Source organism: Hyperoodon ampullatus, assembly GCF_949752795.1.
Source record: "Hyperoodon ampullatus genome assembly, chromosome: 13".
Lineage (NCBI taxonomy): Eukaryota > Metazoa > Chordata > Mammalia > Artiodactyla > Ziphiidae > Hyperoodon > Hyperoodon ampullatus.
Genome location: NC_136926.1, coordinates 20,969,942 through 20,996,059, shown reverse-complemented (window position 1 = coordinate 20,996,059; position 26,118 = coordinate 20,969,942). Strand labels below are relative to the sequence as shown.

Genomic DNA, 26,118 nt, shown 5'->3' with positions numbered 1-26,118 from the left:
CATACTGAGAGACCCAAAGATCCAGGAGACAGTCCTGACCTTCATTATTCCTATTTGAATGCCATGTCCCGTCCCCGCCTCTAACTCGCCCCCCGCCCCCCGCAAATGTCTCACACACAGCTATCCCATGAGCTAGTCCTATATCCCCGTTTTGCAGATTTAGAATCTCAGGCTGGCAAAGGAGTCTCCCTAGGCTAGGGTGGCTCGACGACGTCCACACCCGTCGTCACAGGCTGGGCGTCGCCACGAAGCGGGCGCAACAGGGAAATCAGCCCTCCGCCATTCCGGGCGCTGAAAACCCTCCCTAGTAGCTCAGCCACTCTAGATCCAAAGCCGCCCTAGCGTTCCCTTGCTGCCATGGCAACCGACACGACATTTCCGCTGTCGAGAAATGTCATTTCCGGCGCGCCTGTCCCGGCACATCCGGGTTCCGGCCCCAAGCGGCGCGCTTCTATTCCGGAGCTGGCAGTTGTGTTTGATACGCTGAGCAGGAGAGAGGTGAGTGGGGCCCGGGAGTGGGCAGGGGACTCGGGGGATTCGGTGCCAGTGGGAGTGGGGGCTCTGGTTCAGGGGAGGTGGGCCTCGGCCTCGCCAGTTGCGCTTCCCTTTCGCAGACGGCTCTACCGAGGCGGGGAGAGGGGCGGGCCGCTCGGCGTCACCGGGCAGTCGGGGCCTGGGCCGAGTTAGGCACCGAGTCTCCGCCGCGGGGCCTGGACAGCATGGCAGGGAGACACCCGAGCCCTGGCTTCAGGCCCATCTGGTTTCGAGCCCCGCCAGCCGTGGAACCTAGGGCAAATTATTTAACTTAGTCTCATTTTACTTAATCTGAAGCTTGAGGACGCTAGTAGTACCTTCCTCGTAGAAGTGTCTTGATGCCTACATGAGATTATCGGCCTGAAGCGTCCAGCAAGTGCTTAGCACCCCCCCGGGGGCTCTATAACTCGTGACAACTATGTGGTTATCCCCATGCTCTGTGCCCAAGGAGGCAGCGGTGTTAGTGACTCCCACGTATCTGGGACTCCCCGCCTCCTCTGAGAATGTTTCCCTCTTTTGCGCTCCTGGATGAGGCTGGGACCGGCAGCAACCAACCAGTGCGCCAGTGAGTAGAGTAAGCAGGGAAAACTTTCAAACAGAGCTGACCAGAGTTTAACACCGCCTGGGGAAGTAGCCAGCCCCCGTCCCTGAAGGCTGTTTGTAGCAACTGCTAGAGGCGAGTCACAGTGCTGTCATATATTGAATGTATTGCTGTGTGGTGGCCCATGCGTGGCACTTCACCTGCATTTAATACTCATACACTGAGTACCTGGTAGAGTGGAGATTTGAACTCGGGCTGTGATTTTTAGCAGCTGGTTTCACAGTCACTTTGCTCGGCTCATTCCCGAATCCAATAATAGGAAGGGCTATGAACCTAATCATGGGATTACCATAACAAGCTCTTTCTTGAGCACTTATTGTGAGCTAAGTGATTTTAAGGCACCATCTCGTTGAATCTGCCTTACAAGCATGCTCTAAGGTTGGTACTGCAGTTAATCCACTTAAGAGACAGCTGAATCTCATCACCCAGCTACCCTGAGACGATGTCTGTATTCCACTTCACAGCTGTGTACTGTTAAGGTCATGTTCATAATTACTTCTGCCTTCTGGCGCCTCAGAAGAGGTTCATGTTTTGTGAAGAAAACTAAGGCTCATTTGATGAGGCTCCCATCAAATAATGTGTTTCAGAAAGCGTCTTCGAAAAAAACTCACTGTGCTGCGACTGTCAGAGGTCCAGATGAAACTCTTTACTCGACAATAGAAGAGACTAATAAAATCTCTGGGGTCCAGGAAGACGTCTACCTCATTTCTGAGGCAATAATACATAGAACAACATACTTCCTTAGTTGTTTTTATGTGGTTTGTGTGTATGTGAGTGTGTGTGATGTTTTACGACATTGACAAGGAAATACATGCTTAACAATCACATGGACTGTTGGGACTGGTCTTTTGTTCCACCTGTTTTACTACCTTTTGTTTTCTACAATATGTTTTTAGTGTCTGCTTTATTGAATTGTAACGATGTTAGTGAATTTTAGTCTGGAGGAAGTTCTGAAGGCAGCAAGGAGTAGGAACTCACAGGGAAGCCTGCTGCTGCTCCCAGGACTTGTCACACACTATACCTTTTTTTATCCCTTCCTTTAGTGACAGGGCATGTCATTGTCCCACTTGTACCGGGACGGGGAAGGCCAAGGCCACATGGATGACGAGGACGAGCGGGAGAACTTTGAGATCACCGACTGGGATCTCCAGAATGAATTCAACCCCAACCGGCAGCGCCACTGGCAGACCAAGGAAGAGGCCACCTACGGAGTGTGGGCAGAGCGAGACTCGGATGAAGAGAGGCCCAGCTTTGGAGGCAAACGGTATGGCTGGCACGGGCTGCTTCCCTAGGGGTCGGGGAGCTACCCCGCCAAGTAAATTTCCCTCCCAGCCTCACTGGGTCCCTTAGCTGCGGCATCCGCTCGGGAGCCCAGTTCCGCTTTAGGGTAGAGCGCTGCTCTCTGACTGGTTGATCATCAGTTGGTGTTAAGTGAGCAGTTATGTATATTAAGCCTTGTGCTGTCGACCCAGTCCTTGCCTTCCAGGAGCCCAGACTCTAGTGGATGGAGACAGGCTCACACAATGGAAGGGTGTAACTGATTCAGGACCTGAGGGGGAACACATTTTAGGGAGTATGACCTATTCTGGGAGGTCAGGGAAGATTGGCCGGTAGGGGAGGCACAAGTAAGCAAAGGCCCTTGATGGGAGGCAGCAGGGCACCCACGAGGATACGAGAGGTTTTATGGGCTGAAGCGGGGAGAGAGTGGGGAGTATAGTTTGAGAAGAGGCCATGGGTTTGTGTAGAGAGGGTATGACCTGGGGAGAAGGGTAGAAGACCCTTTTGCTCATGTGCAAAGTTGGCGGGGAGCCACAGTGGAAGAGCAGGCTCTTTGAGGAGGCCCAGGCAGTGGTCCTGGCAGAGGTGCGGGAGACCTGGGCTAAGATGGCAGCACAGGGATGAGGATTCAGGCTGAAAGCCTCCTCCTTGGTGTGAAGTCGTGTGTGTGTTGGCTGCAACTCACTTGACCAGAGTGGGTAGTAGATTTGGGTTTGTCTCCCTTACCCCACCTGAGGCTTGGAGGCCCATTGATATTGTACATTTTTCACAAAGGAAACTGGGGAGAAAGAGCAGAGATCAGTTCAACCTTTTTTCTTCTGGCAAGAAATCGAACAGTGGATGATGAATAGATCAGGGGTCAAGAATTGCAAGATCATAGTAATAGCAGCCAAAATCTTTGGGTTCTTCACAGGCCTGGTCTCATTGACCTTATGAGAATGGTACCATTATTTTATTTATTTATTTATTTAAATGAATTTATTTATTTATTTATTTTTGGCTGCATTGGGTCATCGTTGCTGCATGCGGGCTTTCTCTAGTTGCAGCGAGTGGGGGCTACTCTTTGTTGCGGTGCGCGGGCTTCTCATTGTGGTGGCTTCTCTTGTTGCAGAGCTCGGGCTTTAGGCCCGCGGGCTTCAGTAGTTGTGGCACACGGGCTCAGCAGTTGTGGTTCGTGAGGTCTAGAGCGCAGGCTCAGTAGTTGTGCACAGACTTAGTTGCTCCGCAGCATGTGGTATCTTCCCGGACCAGGGCTTGAACCTGTGTCCCCTGCATTTGGCAGGTGGATTCTTAACCACTGCACCACCGGGGAAGTCCGAGAAAGGTACCATTATTATCATCCCATTTTACAGATTAAGAAACAGCAGCCAAAAGCCATGCAGCTAAGCTGTGAGAATCTGGGCCTGTCTGACTCTAGAGTTGGGCTCTTATATTGCATCTCTTAGGAAAAAATTCTCTGAATTTTATTGCTGCCATGGGGATGTTTATTTACTAGGTTAGTCATTTTGTAAAGCATCGCCTTATTTTGCTGTATTCCTGGGGCTTTTCTTTGGAATCTTTTCTCTCCCTTCAGCTACTCAATAGAAAGCTATCAGCTCCAGTTCATACAAAAAGGAACTGTTGCTAATGATTTATTGTAACTACTGTTCTTGCGGCATTCAGGGTTAAAATCAATACTTTCCATCTCACGGAGTTAATTTCCTAGGTATTTAATTAATTTATTTATTTAATATTTTATTATTTTTTATTTATTTATTTGGCTGCGCCGGGTCTTAGTTGCGGCACGCAGGATCTTTTTAGTTGCGGCATGCAGGATCTTTTTAGTTGCGGCATGCGGGGTATTTTAGTTGTGGCATGTGGGATCTTTATTGCAGTGTGCGAACTCTTAGTTGCAGCATGTGGGATCTAGTTCCCTGACCAGGGATCCAACCTGGGCCCCATGCATTGGGAGAGCGGAGTCTTAGCCACTGGACCACCAGGGAAGTCCCTCTTAGGTATTTTAGCTTTCATAAACAAATTTAATGGACATGAGATTTTCTAAGAATCTGATTGATATAATTGCTAATATACTTTACATTTATATAATCTCTTAATATATCTTATTTATTTATGGTTTTGATTTATGAGAATGTCTTTCTTGTTTGATTTTTCTACTTGAAATAGTGTCTGAAACAAATGCTTTTTCAGATTCTTTTCCCATATAGGTCATTACAGAATATTGAGTAGAGTTCTCTGTGCTACACAGTAGCTCCTTGTTAGTTATCTATTTTATATACAGTAGTGTGTATACGTTAATCCCAATCTCCTAATTTATCCCTTCCCCCCACGTTTCCCCTTTGGTAACCATAAGTTGGATTTCCAGATCTGTGTGTCTGTTTCTGTTTTGGAAATAAGTTCATTTGTGTCATTTTTTAAATTAGATTCCACATATAAGTGATATCATATGATATTTGTCTTTCTCTGACTTAGTTCACTTAGTATGATAATCTCTAGGTCCATCCATGTTGCTGCAAACGGCATTATTTCATTATTTTTTATGGCTGAGTAATATTCCATTGTATATAGGTACCACATTTTTTTTTAACATCTTTATTGGAGTATAATTGCTTTACAATGATGTGTTAGTTTCTGCTGTATAACAAAGTGAATCAACTATATGTATACATATATCCCCATATCTCCTCCCTCTTGTGTCTCCCTCCCACCCTCCCTACCCCACCCCTCTAGGTGGTCACAAAGCACCAAGCTGATCTTCCTGTGCGATGCAGCTGCTTCCCACTAGCTATCTATTTTACGTTTGGTAGTGTATATATGTCAGTGATACTCTCTCACTTCGTCCCAGCTTACCCTTCCCCTCCCCACGTCCTCAAGTCCATTCTCTACGTCTGCATCTTTACCCTGCCTCTAGGTTCTTCAGAGCGTTTTTGTTTTTTTCTTTTAAGATTCCATATATATGTGTTAGCATACGGTATTTGTTTTTCTCTTTCTGACTTACTTCACTCTGTATGACAGTCTCTGGGTCCACCCACCTCACTGCAAATGACTGAATTTCATTTCTTTTTATGGCTGAGTAATATTCCATTGTATATATGTGCCACATCTTCTTTATCCATTCATCTGTTGATGGACACTTAGGTTGCTTCCATGTCCTGGCTGTTGTAAATAGAGCTGCAATGAACACTGTGTGTACCACATCTTTATGCATTCATCTGTCAGTGGACATTTAGGTTGCTTCCATGTCTTGGCTACTGTAACTAGTGCTGCAGTGAACATTGGGGTACATGTATCTTTTTGAGTTATGGTTTTCCCCAGATATATGCCCAGGAGTGGGATTGCTGGATCATATGATGGCTCTATTTTTAGTTTGTTTTTTTTTACATCTTTATTGGAGTATAATTGCTTTACAGTGGTGTGCTAGTTTCTGCTTTATAACAAAGTGAATCAGTTATACATATACATATGTTCCCATGTCTCTTCCCTCCTGTGTCTCCCTCCCTCCCACCCCTCTAGGTCGTCACAAAGCACCAAGCTGATCTCCCTGTGCTATGCGGCTGCTTCCCACTAGCTATCTATTTTACGTTTGGTAGTGTATATATGTCCATGCCACTCTCTCGCTTTGTCACAGCTTACCCTTCCCCCTCCACATATCCTCAAGTCCCTTCTCTAGTAGGTCTGTGTCTTTATTCCTGTCTTACCCCTAGGTTCTTCATGACATTTTTTTTTCTTAAATTGCATATATGTGTTAGCATACAGTATTTGTCTTTTTCTTTCTGACTTACTTCACTCTGTATGACAGACTCTAGGTCCATCCACCTCATTACAGATAGCTCAATTTCGTTTCTTTTTATGGCTGAGTAATATTCCATTGAATATATGTGCCACATCTTCTTCATCCATTCATCCGATGATGGACACTTTGGTTGTTTCCATCTCCTGGCTATTATAAATAGAGCTGCAATGAACATTTTGGTACATGACTCTCAGGGTATATGCCCAATAGTGGGATTGCTGGGTCATGTGGTAGTTCTATTTGTAGTTTTTTAAGGAACCTCCATACTCTTCTCCATAGTGGCTGTACCAATTCACATTCCCACCAGCAGTGCAAGAGGGTTCCCTTTTCTCCACACCCTCTCCAGCATTTACTGTTTCTAGATTTTTTGATGATGGCCATTCTGACCGGTGTGAGATGATATCTCATTGTAGTTTTGATTTGCATTTCTCTAATGATTAATGATGTTGAGCATTCTTTCATGTGTTTGTTGGCAGTCTGTATATCTTCTTTGGAGAAATGTCTATTTAGGTCTTCTGCCCATTTTTAGATTGGGTTGTTTTTTTGTTACTGAGCTGCATGAGCTGCCTGTAAATTTTGGAGATTAATCCTTTGTCAGTTGCTTCATTTGCAAATATTTTCTCCCATTCTGAGGGTTGTCTTTTGGTCTTGTTTATGGTTTCCTTTGCTGTGCAAAAGCTTTGAAGTTTCATTAGGTCCCATTTGTTTATTTTTGTTTTTATTTCTATTTCTCTAGGAGGTGGGTCAAAAAGGATCTTGCTGTGATTTATGTCAGAGTGTTCTGCCTATGTTTTCCTCTAAGAGTTTGATAGTGTCTGGCCTTACATTTAGGTCTTTAATCCATTTTGAGCTTATTTTTGTGTATGGTGTTAGGGAATGATCTAATCTTATACTTTTACATGTACCTGTCCAGTTTTCCCAGTACCATTTATTGAAGAGGCTGTCCTTTCTCCACTGTACATTCCTGCCTCCTTTATCAAAGATAAGGTGACCATATGTGCGTGGGTTTATCTCTGGGCTTTCTATCCTGTTCCATTGATCTATATTTCTGTTTTTGTGCCAGTACCATACTGTCGTGATTACTGTAGCTTTGTTGTATAGTCTGAAGTCAGGGAGCCTGATTCCTCCAGCTCCATTTTTCGTTCTCAAGATTGCTTTGGCTATTCCGGGTCTTTTGTGTTTCCATATAAATTGTGAAATTTTTTGTTCTAGTTCTGTGAAAAATGCCAGTGGTAGTTTGATAGGGATTGCATTGAATCTGTAGATTGCTTTGGGTAGTAGAGTCATTTTCACAATGTTGATTCTTCCAATCCAAGAACATGGTATATCTCTCCATCTATTTGTATCATCTTTAATTTCTTTCATCCGTGTCTTATAATTTTCTGCATAGAGGTCTTTTGTCTCCTTAGGTAGGTTTATTCCTAGATATTTTATTCTTTTTGTTGCAATGGTAAATGGGAGTGTTTTCTTGATTTCACTTTCAGATTTTTCATCATTAGTTTATAGGAATGCCAGAGATTTCTGTGCATTAATTTTGTATCCTGCTACTTTACCAAATTCATTGATTAGCTCTAGTAGTTTTCTGGTAGCATCTTTAGGATTCTCTATGTATAGTATCATGTCATCTGCAAACAGTGACAGCTTTACTTTATTTTTAGTTTTTTAAGGAACCTCCATACTCTTCTCCAAAGTGGCTGTACCAATTTACATTCCCACCAACAGTGTAGGAGGATTCCCTTTTCTCCACACCCTCTACAGTATTTACTGTTTGTAGATTTTTTGTTAATGGCCATTCTGATTGGTGTGAGGTGATATCTCATTGTAGTTTTGATTTGCATTTCTCTAATAATTAGCGATGGTGGGCACCTTTTCAATTGCCTCTTGGCCACGTATATGTCTTCCTTGGAGAAGTGTCTGTTTAGGTCTTCTGCCCATTTTTTGATTGTTTTTTTTTTTTTTTGATATTGAGCTGCATGAACTGTTTGTAGATTTTGGAAATTAATCTCTTGTCGGTCACATCGTTTGCAAATATTTTCTCCCATTCTGTGGGTTGTCTTTTTGTTTTGTTTATGGTTTCCTTTGCTGTGCAAAAGCTTTTGAGTTTAATTGGGTCCCATTTATTTATTTTATTTTTATTTCCATTACTCAAGGAGACAGATCGAAAAAGATATTGCTGCGTTTTATGTCAGAGAGCAGTGCCTATGTTTTCCTCTAAGAGTTTTATAGTATCAGGTCTTACATTTAGGCCTTTAATCCATTTTGAGTTTATTTTTGTGTATGATGTTAAAGAATGTTCTAATTTCATTCTTTTACATGTAGCTGTCCAGTTTTCCGAGCACCATTTATTGAAGAGACTGTCTTTTTTCCATTGTAGAGTCTTGCCTCCTTTGTTGTAGATTAATTGACCATAGCTGTGTGGGTTTATTTCTGGACTTTCTATCCTGTTCCACTGATATGTATTTCTGGTTTTGTGCCAGTACCATACTCTTGATGGCTGTAGCTTTGTACTATAGTCTGAAGTCAGGGAGCCTGACTCCTCCAGCTCCATTTTTCTTTCTCAAGATTGCTTTGGCTATTTGGGGTCTTTTGTGTCTCTGTACAAATTTAAAAATTTTTTGTTCTAGTTCTGTGAAAAATGCCATTGGTAATTTGATAGAGATTGCATTGAATCTGTAGATTGCCTTGGGTAGAATATTCATTTTGACAATACTGATTCTTCCAATGCAGGATCATGGTATATCTTTCCATCTGTGTGTGTCATCTTCAGTTTCTTTCACCAGCGTCTTAAAGTTTTCGGAGTACAGGTCTTTTGGTAGGTTTATTCCTAGGTATTTTATTCTTTTTGATGATGGTAAATGGGTTTGTTTCTTTAATTTCTCTTTCTGATCTTTTGTTAGTGTACAGGAATGCAACAGATTTCTGTGTATTAATTTTTGTATCCTGTAACTTTACCAGATTCATTGATGAGCTCTAGTAGTTTTCTAGGATTTTCTATGTATGGTGTCATGTCATCTGCAAACAGTGACAGTTTTACTTCTTCTTTTCCAATTTGTATTCCTTTTATTTCTTTTTTTTCTCTGATTGATATGGCTAGGACTTCCAAACTATGTTGAATAAAAGTGGCAAGAGTGGGGCTTCCCTGGTAGTGCAGTAGTTGAGAGTCCGCCTGCCGATTCAGGGGACACGGGTTCGTGCCCCAGTCCGGGAAGATCCTACATGCCGCGGAGCGGCTGGGCCCATGAGCCGTGGCCGCTGAGCCTGCGTGTCCGGAGCCTGTGCTCCGCAACGAGAGAGGCCACAATAGTGAGAGGCCCACGTACCGCAAAAAAAAAGAAAAAAAAAAAAAAGTGGCAAGAGTGGACATCCTTGTCTTGTTCCTGATCTTAGAGGAAATGCTTTCAGCTTTTCACTGTTGAATATGATGTTAGCTGTAGGTTTGTCATATATGGCCTTTATTATGTTGACGTATGTTCCCTCTATGCCCACTTTCTGGAGAGTTCTTTTTTTGTTTTTAATCATAAATGGGTGTTGAATTTTGTGAAAAGCTTTTTCTGCATCTATTGAGATTATCATATGGTTTTTATTCTTCAATTTGTTGATGTGTTTCACACTGATTGATTTGCAGATATTAAAGAATCCTTACATCCCTGGGATGAGTCCCCCTTGATCATAGTGTATGATCCTTTTAATGTATTGTTCGATTTGGTTTCCTAGTATTTCGTAGAGGATTTTGCGTCTATGTTCATCAGTGAAACTAGCCTGTAATTTTCTTTCTTTTTCTTTCTTTTGTGATATCTTTGTCTGGTTTTGATATCAGAGTTATGGTGGCCTCATAGAGTGAGTCTGGGAATGTTAACTTCCTCTGCAAGTTTGTGGAATAGTTTCAGAAGGATAGATGTTAACTCTTCTCTAAATGTTTGATAGAGTTTGCCTGTGAAGCCATCTGGTCCTGAATGGCTTTTGTTTGTTGGCAATTTTTTATTCAGTTTCAGTTTCAGTACTTGCAATTGGTCTGTTCATATTTTCTATTCCTGGTTCAGTGTTGGGAGATTGTACCTTTCTAAGAAGTTGTCCATTTCTTCTAGGTTGTCCATTTTATTGACATATAGTTGCTTGTAGTAGTCTCTTATCCTTTGTATTTATGTGGTGTCCATTGTAACTTCTCCTTTTTCATTTCTAATTTTATTGATTGGAGCCCTCTCCTTTTTTTTCTTGACAGTCTGGCTAAAGGTTTTTCAGTTTTATTTATCTTTTCAAACAACCAGCTTTTAGTTTCATGGATCTTTTCTGTTGTTTTCTTTGTCTCTATTTAATTTAGTTGTGCTCTGATCTTTATGATTTCTTTCCTTCTGCTAACTTTGGGTTTTGTTTGTTCTTCTTTCTCTTGTTGCTTTAGGTGTAAGGTTAGGTTGTTTATTTGAGATTTTTGTTGTTTCCTGAGGTAAGATTGTATTGCTATAAACTTTCCTCTTAGTACTGCTTTTGCTGGGTCCCATAGGTTTTGGATTGTCGTGTTTTTGTTGTCATTTGTCTCTAGGTGTTGTGTGATTTCCTCTCTGATTTCTTTAGTGATCCGTTGGTTGTTGAGTAGCATATTGTTCAGCCTCTATGTGTTTGTGTTTTTTACATTTTTTTTTTCTTGTAGTTGATTTCTAATCTCATAGCATTGTGGTCAGAAAAGTTGCTTGATATGATTTCAGTTTTCTTAAATTTACTAAGGCTCGCTTTGTGGCCCAGCATGTGATCAATCCTGGAGAATATTCCATGTGTACTTGAGAAGAATGTGTATTCTGCTGCTTTTGGATGGAATGCTCTATAGATATCAATTAAGTCCATCTTGTTTAATGTGTCATTTAAGGCCTGTGTTTCCTTATTGATTTTCTGTCTGGGTGATCTGTCCATTGATAAAAGTGGGCTGTAAAATCGATTTCTCCTTTTATGGCTGTTAGCATTTGCCTTATGTATTGAGGTGCTCCTATGTTGGGTGCATAAATATTTACAATTGTTATATCTTCTTCTTGGATTGATCCCTTGATCATTATGTAGTGTCCTTTCTTGTCTCTTGTAACAGTGTTTAAAGTCTCTTTTGTCTTATACGAGTATTGCTACCCCAGCTTTCTTTTGATTTCCATTTGCATGGAATACCTTTTTCCATCCCCTCACTTTCAGTCTCTATGTGTCCTTATATCTGAAGTGGGTCTCTTGTAGACCGCATATTTATGGGTCTTGTTTTTGTATCCATTCAGCCAGTGTTTGTCTTTTGCTTGGAGTATTTAATCCATTTACAGTTAAGGTAATTATCAGTATGTATGTTCTTACTGCCATTTTCTTAATTGTTTCAGGTTTGTTTTTGTAGGTCTTTTTTCTTTCCTTTTGTTTTCTTCTCTTGTACTTTGATGACTATTTTTAGTGTTGTGTTTGGATTGCTTTTCCTTTTTTGTGTGTGTATCTATTGTAGTTTTTTGGTTTGCAGTTCCTATGAGGTTTTGATATGGCAGCCTACACACACACACACAAGGTTATTTTAAGTTGCTGGTCTCTTAATTTAGATGCATTTCCCATTTCCTGCATTTGTACTACCCTCTTCTCATGGTTGCTGGTTTTGATATCATATTTGTGTGTGGATGATTTCTTTCCTTTACTGTATGTTTTCCTTTACTGGTGAGCTTTCCCATTCATAATTTTCTTGTTTCTGTTTGTGGCCTTTTCTGCCTTGAGAAGTTCCTTTAGCATTTGTTGTAAAGCTGGTTTGGTGGTGCTGAATTCTCTTAGCTTTTGCTTATCTGTAAAGCTTTTGATTTCTCCATCAAATCTGAATGGGAGCCTTGCTGGGTAGAGTTTTTTTTAAATTAATTGTTTGTTTATTTGGTGGTGCTGGGTCTTAGTTGTGGCAGGCAGGCTCCTTAGTTGCAGCTTGAGGGCTCCCTAGTTGAGGCTTGCTGGCTCCTTAGTTGTGGCATGCGAAGTCTTAGTTCTGCCTGCATGTGGGATCTAGTTCCCTCACCAGGGATCAAACCCAGGCCCCCTGCATTGGGAGTGCAGAGTCTTAACCACTGCACTATCAGGGAAGTCCCGGGTAGAGTATTCTTGGTTGTAGGTTTTTTTCCCTTGTGTCACTTTAAATATGTCGTGCCACTCCCTTCTGGCCTGCAGAGTTTCTGCTGAAAAATCAGCTGATAACCTTATGGGGATTCCCTTGTTATTTGTTGCTTTTCCCTTGTTGCTTTTAATATTTTTTCTTTGTATTTGTCAGTTTGATTGATATGTGTCTCAGTGGGTTCCTCCTTGGGTTTATCCTGTATGGGACTCTCTACCCTTCCTGGAGTTGACTGAGTGTTTCCTTTCTCATGTTAGTGAAGGTTTTGCCTATAATCTCTTCAAATATTTTCTCAGGCCCTTTCACTCTCTCGTCTCCTTCTGGGACCCCTATAATGCAAATGTTGGTGTGTTTAGTGTCATCCCAGAGGTCTCTGAGACTGTCCTCATTTCCTTTCATTCTTTTTCTTTATTCTGTTCTGTGGCAGTGATTTCCACCACTCTGTCTTCCAGCTCACTTATTTGTTCTTCTGCCTCAGTTATTCTGCTATTGATCCCTTCTAGTGTATCTTTTTTATATTCATTTATTTATTATTATTATTTTTGGCTGCGTTGGGCCTTGGTTGCACGCAGGCTTTTCGTTGTGACATGTGGGCTTCTGTCTGCGTGGGCTTCTCTCTTGTTGTAGTGTGCGGGTTTTCTCTCTCTAGTTGTGGTGCATGGGCTCCAGAGTGCATGGACTCTGTAGTTTGCGGCCCGTGGGCTCTCTCATTGAGGCACGCAGGCTCAGTAGTTGGAGCACACAGGCTTAGTTGCCCCGCGGCATGAGGGATCTTAGTTCCCTGACCAGGGATTGAACCCGTGTACCCTGCATTGGAAGGCGGATTCTTTACCACTGGACCATAAGGGAAGTCCTCCTTCTAGTGTCTTTTTCATTTAGTTGTATTCTTCATCTGTTCGTTCTTTAAATCTTCTAGCTCTTTGTTAAACATTTCTGTGTCTTCTCGGTCTGTGCCTCTGTTCTTTTCCTGAGATTTTGGATCATCTTTACTATCATTACTCTGAAGTCTCCTTCAGATAGATTGCCTATCTCTTCTTCATTTAGTTGTTCTTGTGGGTTTTATCTTGTTCCTTCATCTGAAACATATTTCTCTGTCATTTCATTTTGTCCTTCTGTGTTTGTGGTCTCCTTTCCATAGGCTGCAGGATTGTAGTTCCTCTTTATTCTGGTGTCTGCCCCCTGGTGGATGAGGTTGGTTCAGGGACTTATGCAGGCTTCCTGGTGGGAGGGAGTGATGCCTGCCCTGTGGTGGGTGGAGCTGGGTGTTTTCCCTCTGGTGGGGAGGGCTGTGTCAAGAGGTGGCTTTAAGCTCAGTACGACTTTAGGCAGCCTCTCTGCTGACGGGTGAGGCTGTGTTCCTATCTGGCTGGTTGTTTGGACTGAGGCGTTCCAGCACTGGAGCCTGCAGGTTGTTGGGTGGGGGCAGGTCTTGGTGCCAAAATGGGGGCCTCCAGGAGAGCTCACACTGACCAGTGTTCCCTGGGGCCTCTGCCACCAGTGTCCTTGCCCCCCGCCCCCCAGTGAGCCATAGCTGACCCCTGCCTCCCCAGGAGACCCTCCAAGACCTGTAAGTAGGTCTAGCCCAGGTTCCTATGGAGGTGCTGCTTTGTGCTGGGTCCCAGTGCATGTGAGACTTTGTGTGTGCCCTTCAAAAGTGGAATCTCTGTTTCCTCAGCCCTGCGGAACTCCTGCACTCAAGCACCACTGGCCTTCAAAGCTAAATGCCCTGGGGGTTCCTCCTCCTGACGCTAGACCCTCAGACTGTCTTGGAAGGCAATTTTTTCCCCAAGATTTATTATTTATTTATTTATTTATTTCATTTATTATTTATTTTTGGCTGCGTCGGGTCTTAGTTGCAGCACACGTGGGATATTCGTTGAGGCACGTGGGCTCTTTGTTGTGGTGTGTGGGCTTCCCTCTAGTTGTGGGTGTGGGTTTTCTCTCTTGTTGTGGTGCACGGGTTCCAGAGGGCTGGGCTCTGTAGTTTGCAGCATGTGGGCTCTGGTTGAGGTGTGTGAGCTCAGTAGTTGCGGCGTGCGCGGGCTTAGTTGCCCCGTGGCACGTGGGATCTTAGATCTCTGACCAGGTATCAAACCCACATCCTTGGATTGTGAGGTGGATTCTTTATCACTGGACCACCAGGGAAGTCCCTGGAAGGCTTTTTTTTTTTTTTTTTTGGCAGTACGTGGGCCTCTCACTGTTGTGGCCTCTCCCGCTGTGGAGCGCAGGCTCCAGACGCGCAGCTCAGCGGCCATGGCTCATGGGCCTAGCCACTCCGTGGCATGTGGGATCTTCCCAGACTGGGGCACAAACCCGTGTCCCCTGCATCGGCAGGCAGACTCTCAACCACTGTGCCACCAGGGAAGGCTATTTTTAAGTGGGAATGTCCCTGTGTAGCCTGCGTGGGTTTAATATTTTTTTAGTGCAAGTGCTGCCTTAAGTAAGGAGGTCTGCCACCTCTTTCCTCAGTGTATGCTGGCCGTTATCCCTTTGATAGGTGGTGTGACTGATGTGGTGGTGACCAGAGCCTACACTGGCTGTCGAGTGAGGCCTCCTCTTTGCTCTGTGGTTGTCACTGCCGTGTCAGGGGCAGTGTCTGCTCCTTAGCTGTTGGAGTAGAAGCCCCTAGATCTGTTTCTGAGCTGTGTTTCTGATCTGCAGTGCAAGGTAGGTGGGATTGGAGCACTCCCACTGGGAGAGAAGCCACTGAGTATTCCTCCTTTGGAGCTTTCACCTGTGAATGTGCTCTGTTGTGTCACTCCTCCCCCCGCTGCGTGGGCTCACAAAGTACGCTGTTGTTGGCACTGGTCCCACCTTAACTGCGGTGAGCCGGCAGTCGGCCCCGGTGACTCTCAGGCATTGTTTTCACCAGGCCAGCAGTGCACATGCACTGAACTCAGGTCCCAGGACCGCAGCAGTGCTGCACCTGGACCTGCTGCGGGGGCAGCTTGGACTCCGGCCTGGCCCAGCCCCGCATGTATGTACCCACGGAGCCCTCGGCTGCCGAAGCCAGACCTGTTTCAGCCGAGGGGGCGCTCGTCCTCTTGGACGTTCAGCGGGAGCTGAATTTATAAAGCTGCCAGTGGAGGTGTAAATCCAGTTCACGCAGCCGGAAGGAGAGACTTCAGCTCTTCTTCCGTAGTTTCAGGGCCCCTGGTGCTCAGCTGTGGCTTCAGCCGCACCTCTGCGTGCGGGCCACCCATGGGCATCTGCTCCCGAGGCTGCTGGAGCGCACGAGCCAGCTTGGGCGAGTGGGCTGCCTAGACGGGGGCCCCTCCCAGAGCCCGGGGAGGCAGGGGCCGCACGTGGGGGAAGAGGCTGTAGTGGTGGCCCTGCGCTTCGCGTGCCTCTTAAAAATGGCACTTCACTTCTGTGGCGGCCTGGGCTGCTTCCACCAGCATTCCTGGTTGCAGAGCTCCGCACTCCCACCCCTACAGCCTGTCTCTGCATAGCCAGCAGCAGGCCTCTCCCCGGGTCTGTTCTTTAAACCCCACTTTCGGGCACGCAGCCCCTGCCCATCCCAGCGGACACAGGCCTCAGGCTGGGGTGTGTAGGGCTGTGGCACAGACTGTCCGCCTAGTTCTCACTCTGTTGTGCCTGTCACGGACCGGTTGCTGCGTTCTCCTCTGAGCCTCAGAAGCTCCTTTTCTGTCCCGGCCGATCTCTCTGCCGGTGACGGGACCTCCCCTCCCAGGGGCGCAGGTCCTGTCCTGCTGCTTTTTTTTTTTTTGTCTTTCTTTTGTCCTACCTGGTTACGCGGAGCTCTTTCTTGTCCTTTCTGGTGTCCGAGGTCCTCTGCTGGTGTCCAGCAGGTGTTCTCTGAGAGCCGTTCCATTTGTACATGTGTTCTTGACGTCTTGTGGAGGGAGCTGAGCTCCACATCCTCCTGCTCTGCCATCTTGACTCAATGTCACAAATGCTTTTTAAAGTAAGTTAATTTTTTAAAAACGTAAAAGGAAGGTGGACAGTCGCATCATATTTACAATTTTTAGTCAACTCTGTTATTGGTAACTCTTAAGCCACGGAGTTGACTTGAACACATCAGGCAAAAATGTCAAACGTGATTACTGGGGCCCTTTTGATACGAGTCAATGGGTTGGTCTTTAAAATGGATCCCACGAGGTCCGCTCTAAGGAAGTTCTCTGGCCAGCAAAGCTGCTCCAAGGGATGCCTGCAGAGAGTTCTCATGGACCCCATGGGGCCTTGTGTTTGCCTGCAGGGCCCGCGACTACTCGGCGCCGGTCAACTTCATCAGCGCGGGTCTCAAGAAAGGGGCGGCAGAAGAGCCGGAGCTGGAAGGCTCCGACGACGAGGAGAAACCTGTTAAGCAGGATGAATTTCCTAAGGATTTTGGACCAAAGAAGTTAAAAACGGTAGCATTTTTATTGAAGGATTGTGACCTTAGTAATAGCCCTGGAAGATCACTTTGGCCCAAGCATCTGCTGGGGGAGGGGTTCAGCTGGAGGCCGCTCGTGTGGGTCTCTCCCTGTGAGGTAGGTTTCCCTGAGGGGTGATATGTGCAGTGCAGTCTTGTCTCTTTCCTGAGACATGTCACAGATATGTTTGGTTTGTACAATAGGATACTTTTCACAACGCTCTGTGACTGCCAGGCCATGTTCCCATCAGCCAAGCTTTCTTTCTTACGTTTTTCCTTCTTTTGATTTTTCTTCTTCTTTTCAGGGTGGCAATTTTAAACCCAGCCAGAAAGGTTTTGCAGGAGGAACCAAGTCTTTCATGGATTTTGGCAGCTGGGAAAGACACACAAAAGGAATTGGACAGAAGCTTCTTCAGAAGATGGGCTATGTCCCTGGAAGAGGCCTTGGGAAGAACGCACAAGGTGTGGTACCCCCACTCCGCTGTCTCACACGAGGGCGGCCAGGCAGAGGCCGGAAGAGCAGCTGGGGCGTGGTTTGCCTTTTCTCTGCTTTTTCGCTTTTCTGGCAGCACATGACAGTTGTGCTCCAAGCCACTGCACTTTATCAGAACTCAAGTTACATAAAATACACTTATTTTAGCAGGAGGGAGAGGTTAGGGTTCGAATAGGCTGCAGGCTGATAGGCTGAAAACAGGCTTCTTTCTGGCCCGCCCAGTGTTTCTAAAAAAATCAAACTGGTTGCCAGTGTTTAAAAACCTGAATTCTAGATTTGCTTGGCAGTGACTGGTTTAGCTGAATCTTCTTGCCCCAGGTAGCAGCCACGGCCTTATTCTTGAAGCTTTCTCCACACCCCAGCCCACTTTCCTTGTCCCTGTTAATGTTTCTGGGCCCTGAAGGCTTATGAGTCTGTGGTCCCTGCTCACAAAGGGGTAGGACACGTAACTATTAGCTATATGAAAAATCCATGGACTTGAGTGAAGATGGAAAAGGTGACCTGGAATGAGTGAGGGACGTTCTAATGTGGCATTTCCACAGTACTAGCTGGAAGGGGTGTGGTGGGCAGTTCTTCACTGAAATGTTGTAGTCCTGTTTGTAAACTTTTTTTTACAGGAAAGACACATTTATTTCCAAGGCTTAAATATGTTATAGAACAAGTTAAGCATGGGAGACATGAAGTACTAAGTAAAATAGATGGGGTTTCATATTAAATGGCAGCTTCACCTCACTTTAATCAGAATTAATATATTATCTGAATTACTGCCCTTTCTATATTAATAGGCTTCCAAATTAACAAAGTGTAGACTCTAGTATGCCAGAGTTTCCAGTTATAAATGAATATTCCCATCCACTAAAAAAATGAATCCAAGTGGAAATGGAAATCTGTATTTAGGACATACATATGGTGATATCCGCACACTGCTCTGTGGCAGCATAAATGCACAGACACTTCCGGTCACCCGGGAGCGGAACAGCGTTGGGAGGGCAGAAGTGCACTCTCCTTCCTGGGTGGTGCGTCGTCTTGAGTAAGGACCCAGGAGTGCGGTCCCCCTCACACACATGGCAAATGCCGTGACCTGAAGTCTCTGTCTTTTGCTGAAATTTGTCAGGTATCATCAACCCAATCGAAGCCAAGCAGAGAAAGGGGAAGGGCGCCGTGGGGGCATACGGCTCGGAGCGCACCACTCAGCTCCTGCAAGACTTCCCCGTGGCTGACTCCGAAGAAGAAGCTGAGGAGGTGAGTCAGGAGACGGGCCGGGTGCTGTCTGTGCCCCTTTCAACTGGTGTTTGTTCATATGCTCGCTCACTTGCCCAGCTACCGTGCGCCATTCACTGTGCTGGAGGCTGGTGTCCCACGCTGAACGGGTGTGGAGCCTGGTGGACAGGGACACGGTAAACAAGTAACCACACTGTGGTTGCAGGAAGTCCTGGGGAGAACATAAGGTTGGGTGTGTCGGGAAGGGGTCTCAGCATTGGTAAGGGCGGGGAGCGGGTGTCAAGCAGTGTCCTTGGCTGGGTTTAGTGTTACACAGCACGGTCCTCGGCACAGAACCTTGTGAAAGTCTCACCGACCCCACCTGTGGTAAAAAGTGGCCCTTCCTTCTTGTGATGGACTGTATCCCTCTGACTCAGGAATTTCAGAAGGAGCTGAGCCAGTGGAGGAAAGACCCCAGTGGAAGCAAGAAGAAGCCCAGATACTCTTACAAGACAGTGGAAGAATTGAAAGCCAAGGGCAGGATTAGCAAGAAGCTCGCTGCTCCCCAGAAGGAGCTTTCTCAGGTCAAGGTACGGGGCCCATGGATGCCTGGTCCAGGATGGGGGCTTGGAAGACACAAAGTTACCCCACACACCAGAGCAGTCACCGAACATTTGCTCGTAAAGTTCCCGCGGGCCTTCCATCCCGGCTGTGTGTGTGCTGCTTCTGTGGCGTGAAGCAGCCTGTGCCCACTCCCCGCACTCACGCTCAGGCTCATTGCCGTCCCAACCCTGTGCCAAGCGCTCCTTGTGGTGTGAGAGTGCTAAATCGAACAATGTCCCCAGCTTTCTGGAGCTTGCTATCAGTGAATTTAATGATGCTCCTGTCATTCTGTTGCTATGATGTTCCTGTTATTCTGTTGCTAGACTTTTAACATTTCTGGTTTGGTTTGGGGCAGGTTAGTTTGTGTATAAAGGCTTGTCTTTGTTTTACAGCTGTTAAGGATAGATTCCTAGAAGTGCAGTCACAGGCTAAAGTCTTCAAGGCTCTTAAATCGTGGGAAGGTTGCACTAACTCACTTCTGGAGCAGGAGTGGGCCCTCAGGGCATCCCAGCGTTGCATTTAAGATGATTACCACTGTTCTGTATGGATAGTCTGAGGCTTTTCCATTACTGTCCCTAGTGGCCAGAGAACATTGGTGACAGATGTCTGTTGTAGGGGACATAGCGTAGAAGATACAGTGTGTGTGTATTACAGAAAGTCGAGTGGGGTTCTCAAAGGCCAGGGTGTTGTTTATCAGGTTACTTGGGGACCTGGTGAGAAGTGCAGATGTCCAGGTCACAGCTGGAGATTTTGAGGCTGTAGATCTAGATGGGGCCTGAGGGCTCATGCTCAGTTATTTTCCCCCAGGTATTTGTAATACAGGTGGTTCAGAGATTACACTGTCACCTCAGGTGATGGCGATGCTTCTGTTTCATCACAGCCACGTTCTCGTTTCCTCAGTCTCCTTCAGACATTGAAGTTAGCTCATTTCCTTGGTTGCCTTTGTGGCTTTTGTATGTTTCATGTTGTTTTTAAATTAAAAAAACAACTATTACTACAGAGCAGTATGCAGTACATTTTAGACAATTAGGAAATAGAGGCAAAAATATTAGAATTACTTTCCTTTCCCATAAATGGCTGGTTTTCACACCCGTGATGTACATCCTTGCAGGTGTTTTTGTCTAAATATGCATTTTTTAACCAAAATATGATATTTTGATTGTGTATGTTGTCCCATTGCCTGCTCTGATCAGTACAGCCTCTACTTTTCCATGAAAATAGATTTTCATCTCAACTAAATAGTCCACATTCATATTTCATCAGTTTTGCTAAAAAGTCTTCTCCATCCAGTTGGTCCAGGGGGACCGAGTCAAGAACCGGTTGGTTGTTTGTACCTGGTTGTTTTGTCCCTGGAGTCTCCTCCAATCTAGCGCGGCCCAGGCCCCACTTTGAGAAACACCGCCCTCCTCCAGCTCTGCTGGGCGGTGTGGTTTTGACACGTTCCCACCAGCGTCGTGCCTTCCCCGGGCTCAGGTGTGTGTCTAACAGGGCAGCAGTGGTGAGCATTAACCCGCGTGTCCTCTGCCACCTTCTCCAAGGTCATAGACATGACGGGCCGGGAGCAGAAGGTCTACTACAGCTACAGCCAGATCAGCCACAAGCACAGCGTCCCCGACGACGGGCTCCCGCTGCAGTCACAGCAGCCGCCCCAGCCCGGCAAGGAGGCCAAGGCCCCCGGCTTCGCACTGCCGGAGCTGGAGCACAACCTGCAGCTGCTCATCGACCTCACAGAGCAGGAGATCATCCAGAACGACCGGCAGCTGCAATACGAGCGAGACATGGTGATCAACCTTTCCCATGAGCTGGAAAAGGTGTCGGAGGTCCTGGAGCACGAGGAACGGGCCATCTCCAACCTGAGCAAGGTTCTGGGGCTCGTGGAGGAGTGCGAGCGGCGCCTGCAGCCCGGCTGCAGTGACCCCCTCACCCTGGACGAGTGCGCCCGCATCTTTGAGACCCTGCAGGACAAGTACTACGAGGAGTACAGGATGTCCGACCGCGTGGACCTGGCCGTGGCCATCGTCTACCCGCTCATGAAGGACTACTTCAAGGAGTGGGACCCCCTCAAGGTGAGTGGGCGGGGAGTCCGCCACGCTACCTCTCCTCTGGGGCAAGCCTGGGTGCGAGATGGTCCAGGGGGCCGTCAGCCGGCTGCCTCTCAGCTGCTGTGTTTCTCCTCAGGACTGTACGTACGGCACCGAGATCATCTCCAAGTGGAAAAGCCTCCTGGAGAACGACCAGCTGTTGTCCCACGGGGGGCAGGACCTCTCGGCAGACGCCTTCCACAGGTGCTCCTCGCGGGGGACGGGGCTTACTGCCTGTGTGAACCTTCGGCCACGTGCCGGTGCTGCTCGGGGAATTTAAATTCATTCATTAGTTCACCCCACACCTGTCAAGTGGCCGTTGAGGATCTGCCTGTGTTCCGTGCTGCCTTACCCTGGGAGTGAAGAGACGGCCTGTCTCCAGTGAGGGGAAAAGGCAGGTGGTAACCAAGGAAGTGGACAGATAAACCCAGGCTGCCACCTGGGTCCAGCAGTAGAGAATGACAAGGGTGCCCACCTGTGTATGTGCACCTGTTGGGGGGGGCACAGGTCTCTCGGGGGAGGTGACGTTGAAGCTGTGACCCGAAGCATGAGGCTGTGCAGATAGAGCTCCAGCTGCGGAAGCACACGACGCTTGCAGGGGTGGGGGGGTGGGGCGGGACCCGGCAGCAGCCCTGCCAGGGAGGCAGGTGCTACTGAGGAGACAGGCCCTGAGGGCGAGTGGGCGGCCAGGAGAGCAGTGTCAAGGCGGGCGCATGTCTGGCCAACACATCGGGCCGGTCCGATGGTTTTCTCTGACTGGGGTGCCCCGCTGTTGCCATTTTCATTCTTACCCGGTGGGTGGCGGTGTACTTTGCACACGTGGAAACCAGTCAGTGCTTTTCGCCAGCCGCCCTCTCCCTTCCTCGCATAGGCTGATATGGGAAGTCTGGATGCCCTTTGTGCGAAGTATCGTCACTCACTGGCAACCGAGGAACTGTGACCCGATGGTAGACTTCCTGGACAGCTGGGTGCACATCGTTCCCGTGTGGATCCTGGACAACATCCTGGACCAGCTCGTCTTCCCCAAGCTGCAGAAGGAGGTGGGCCGGGCGTGGGAAACGGTGGTCATCAGGAAACACGGGGACTGTTTCGCATTTCTCTTCATCCTCTCAACTGCTGTTACAATGCCCAGAATTCATCAACACGGCCACTGTTCTGTAATGTTAACTCCAGCCCTTTGCTCAGCACTTTCCCCCAAAACCCTCCCTTAATAGGGAATCCATTTACTTGGCTTCTTTAGTAAAATCAGAATTGTGCCATTTCTGAGATTTAATACAGATTGCATGGGTCTCTTGGTGGGTCGGTGTCCCTGTTTGGGGGAAATGTAATGGAGACCGTGTCGCCCATACGCGTGCCCAAGACGGGGACCTCCGCCTCGTGTGGCTGCCCCACAGGCCGTGTGAAGTGCTGCCTTTCCCCCACTCCTCCTGCAGGTGGAAAACTGGAACCCGCTGACAGACACCGTCCCCATCCACTCGTGGATCCACCCGTGGCTGCCGCTCATGCAGGCGCGCCTGGAGCCACTCTACTCCCCCGTCCGCAGCAAGCTGGCCAGCGCCCTGCAGAAGTGGCACCCCAGCGACTCCTCGGCCAAGCTCATCCTCCAGCCCTGGAAAGATGTCTTCACCCCCGGCTCCTGGGAAGCATTCATGGTCAAGAACATAGTGCCCAAACTGGGTAAGGAAATGGGGAGATGCATCCAAGTCGAGCAGCTTCAGTGCCTGGTTTCTGTGGTTGGTGGTAATGATGCTGCTGCTTAAAAACATGGCCTTTGAGCTCTGAGCACATGATATTTCTCAGTATAAGAGGTGGCATTTTGTGTATTGTCATACTGGATTCTAAAAATAGAGCTATTTCTGGATTAGAGAAGAAAACAATTTTTAAGAATTGCCACAAGAGCTTAAACTTGACCTTTAAAAGCAGATCGAAGGCTGACATTGTCTGGTGACGCCGCTGCTGTGTGGCTTTGCCTTAGAGGCTGGGTTTCTCTTCCAGGGATGTGCCTCGGGGAGTTGGTCATCAACCCCCACCAGCAGCACATGGATGCTTTTTATTGGGTCATTGACTGGGAAGGGATGATTTCTGTCTCCAGCCTGGTGGGGCTTCTTGAAAAGCACTTCTTCCCCAAGTGGCTTCAGGTACGCTTTGTTTCGCTTTGTTGGGGTGCGTTGGGGACAGGGAGGGAGTCACTGGAGCCTTGGGTGGCAGTGCTGTGGCCACACAATGAAGGTAAACTACGCGGCAAGGTAAGAATGAGGCAGGCAGGAACAGCGAGCACCACTTTATTGGACATTTGCCACATGCCCGATGCTGTTCTAAGTACTTGGTCTGATTACGCCCCTCCTCACAACAGCCCTGTAAGGTGGGGACTGGTATCGCTTGTGTAGGTGGGAGGCCGAGGTGCAGTTTACATGCAGGGCACTTAGCTACCGAGCTGACCCCCTAAAACCCCTGCAGGTATCATCAGCTTGTAGGAGCAGGACCCAAACAAAACAAGTGGCCCCTTTGGAAGTTTTGCCCCCCTTTGTTGCCACTGTGGATGCAGGTTTCTTATTAGTTCCCTTTTGGCAGGTGCTGTGCTCCTGGCTCAGTAACAGCCCAAATTACGAGGAGATCACCAAGTGGTACCTGGGTTGGAAGTCCATGTTCTCAGACCAAGTGCTGGCGCACCCATCTGTCAAGGACAAATTTAACGAGGCACTTGATATCATGAACAGGGCGGTGTCCTCCAATGTCGGTGAGTGAGGGTTCCATTTTGTGGAGGTCCTGGGCCTGAGCTCCACGTTTCTGAGCATGGAAATGACAGTTTCCAGGTACCAGTGGGCTCGCCGTACCAGTGGGCTCGCCGTCGCCTCCAGGGCACACAGACTCTTGCCCACAAGACCCATCACGTACTTATTTAGCTAGCAGCCACTCCCCCACCTCCTGGGGCTGGGAAGCGTGTTCTTCCTGAATGGGCACTCACTTAAGCTGGGTCTGGGCTCTTCGGCATGTCTGCCTAGCCGGCGTTCTGTGGCCACTCCAGTGTAACAGCTCATGGCATGGAGCTGGGTGACAGTCTAACACTTAGTAGTTGCTTAACTTCTTTAGCCCATTTTCTTTACCTGTAAAGCAGTAGTAAGGCCCCACTTCCAGGTTTTTATTAAGAACCTGGGGGGACCAAGGTACTGTTCGTGGATGGCACTCAGTAGGTGGTGTCTTTGGTGTGTCAGAAGTAGGCAGCTGACTGTTCGTTTACTATCTGTTCCTGAACTACTCAGTTCTAGGCAAGTCCCTCTGCCTGGGAGCCACTCAGCCAGTCCTGTGTGAAGAGTGTGCTCACATCTCAAAGCAAAGGCCAATGGAGCACCTAATCTAGCCATGTTTCACAGAGAAGCTCAAGAGCTCATTCAAGGTCACAGAACTACAGAGTGGCAGCTGGGATTGTAATTTCTATTTCCTGAGGCGAGGCTTTAATTCTTTCTACTTAGCCTATTACATGAAAATGGACTTAGAATTCATAGACACATACTGCATTTAATGAGGTAAATATGGTCCTGTATATCCCTTCATCTACTGCATTTAATGAGGTAAATATGGTCCTGTATATCCCTTCATCTGTGAAGCTGAAACATGTGTGTTTCAGCTCCCCAGATATATTTAAAGTTCTTCCAGGGCTGGGGGCATGGGTAAGTTAAGTATATAACTAGTATAGGCCATATGTCTTCAGGGTTCTAAAAGCTGCCCTGGGGGAAGTGTGGAGTGAAAACTCTAGCAAGAAGGGAAAAGAACAGTGGCTAATGACTGTCAAGGTTTCTGGCCCATAAGAATAAATCCTTTGCTGATGCTTCCTTATTATGTGGAATATTTAATAATCTCTGGTTATTAGGTATTAACCAGAGATTTTTATGTGACTGCAGCCAGCTGGCCACACTTCCCCCAAGGTGCTTGATCATCTGGTTTATTTTAAGCCAGCGCTCTGAGGCCCCAGGAGACGGCGCCTGTGGCATACCAAGCCCTAGGCCAAGTCGGCGTCTCCATTTCTGTCATGTTGGGACCTGTCCCTCACCACCCCCCACTCTGTATCTGCCAGGTGCCTACATGCAGCCTGGAGCACGGGAGAACATCGCCTACCTTACCCACACGGAGCGGAGGAAGGATTTCCAGTACGAGGCCATGCAGGAGCGGCGGGAGGCTGAGAACATGGCCCAGAGAGGCATCGGCGTGGCTGCCAGCTCCGTGCCCATGAACTTTAAAGACCTCATTGAGACCAAGGCCGAGGAGCACAACATCGTCTTCATGCCCGTCATCGGGAAGCGACACGAGGGGAAGCAGCTGTACACCTTCGGCCGCATCGTCATCTACATCGATCGGGGTGTGGTGTTCGTGCAGGGAGAGAAGACCTGGGTGCCCACCTCCCTGCAGAGCCTGATTGACATGGCCAAGTAGCTCACAGCGCCTGCCACGGACGGATTGGGGAATAAACAAACAGTATTTTATTTTAAATCACAGTTGACGTACTTCCTGCTCTGTCTGAAAGGGGACTCACTGCAGTCCCTCCGTGGCGACCGCCTCTGCCGACACATCACAGCAGGTTCAAGTCAGTGGCTGAAGGATCTTCTGTCTTGTTCCTGATGATCTCGAGACCCTCACAGTCCTGGTAATCCGGTTCTTCCCGAAAGGCCCAAGTGTCCGTGGAGAGTTGTGTTAGCTTCTGTACAGGAAACCAGTGGACGGAGGTGTCATTAAATACGTCCGTGTACTGTGAGGTCTGAGGGAGTGCCAGCTCCTCCCCTCCTTTCAAGATCTGAGCGGGAAAATTCAAAAGTAAAACAAAACCTTGAGAGTCCCAGTAAGGCCCACCCTCCCGGGTTAGATTCCCGTTTTACTGTTCACCCCCACCTCCCACGTTATTCTTTTTTTAAAAAATAAGGAGTAAGGTATTTTAGTGCTTTGTGCAATGAGTTGGAAGCCTCAAGGGCAGTGCCTACAGCAGACCAGATACTAAGAATAGAGGAAATAATTAGGAAAAAAATGAAGCGATGCACTAAAACGTCCTAGCTTTCTGGAACACAGACCCCTCGCGC

The 26,118-nt window shown here is 47.3% G+C and overlaps 2 protein-coding genes across 2 annotated transcripts in view; one reads left to right on the top strand and one right to left on the bottom strand.

The window, feature by feature from the left end:
• Positions 1 to 2,187: 2,187 nt before the first annotated feature.
• TFIP11 (tuftelin interacting protein 11) lies at positions 2,188 to 25,542 on the top strand (the record flags this gene model as incomplete). The annotated part of the gene is made up of 12 exons (XM_079717541.1): positions 2,188 to 2,399; positions 16,520 to 16,673; positions 16,981 to 17,137; positions 18,283 to 18,410; positions 18,806 to 18,958; positions 20,510 to 21,037; positions 21,150 to 21,256; positions 21,924 to 22,092; positions 22,486 to 22,729; positions 23,048 to 23,190; positions 23,624 to 23,789; positions 25,125 to 25,542. 12 exons carry the CDS (start codon positions 2,188 to 2,190, stop codon positions 25,478 to 25,480), a joined length of 2,517 nt encoding a protein of 838 aa, XP_079573667.1. The 3' UTR covers positions 25,481 to 25,542.
• SRRD (SRR1 domain containing) overlaps positions 25,482 to 26,118 on the bottom strand; it is a 23,045-nt gene continuing 22,408 nt past the window's right edge. The window contains 1 exon segment of the mRNA XM_079717542.1: positions 25,482 to 25,838. Coding sequence (XP_079573668.1) covers positions 25,617 to 25,838 — 222 coding nt within the window. The 3' untranslated portion in view covers positions 25,482 to 25,616.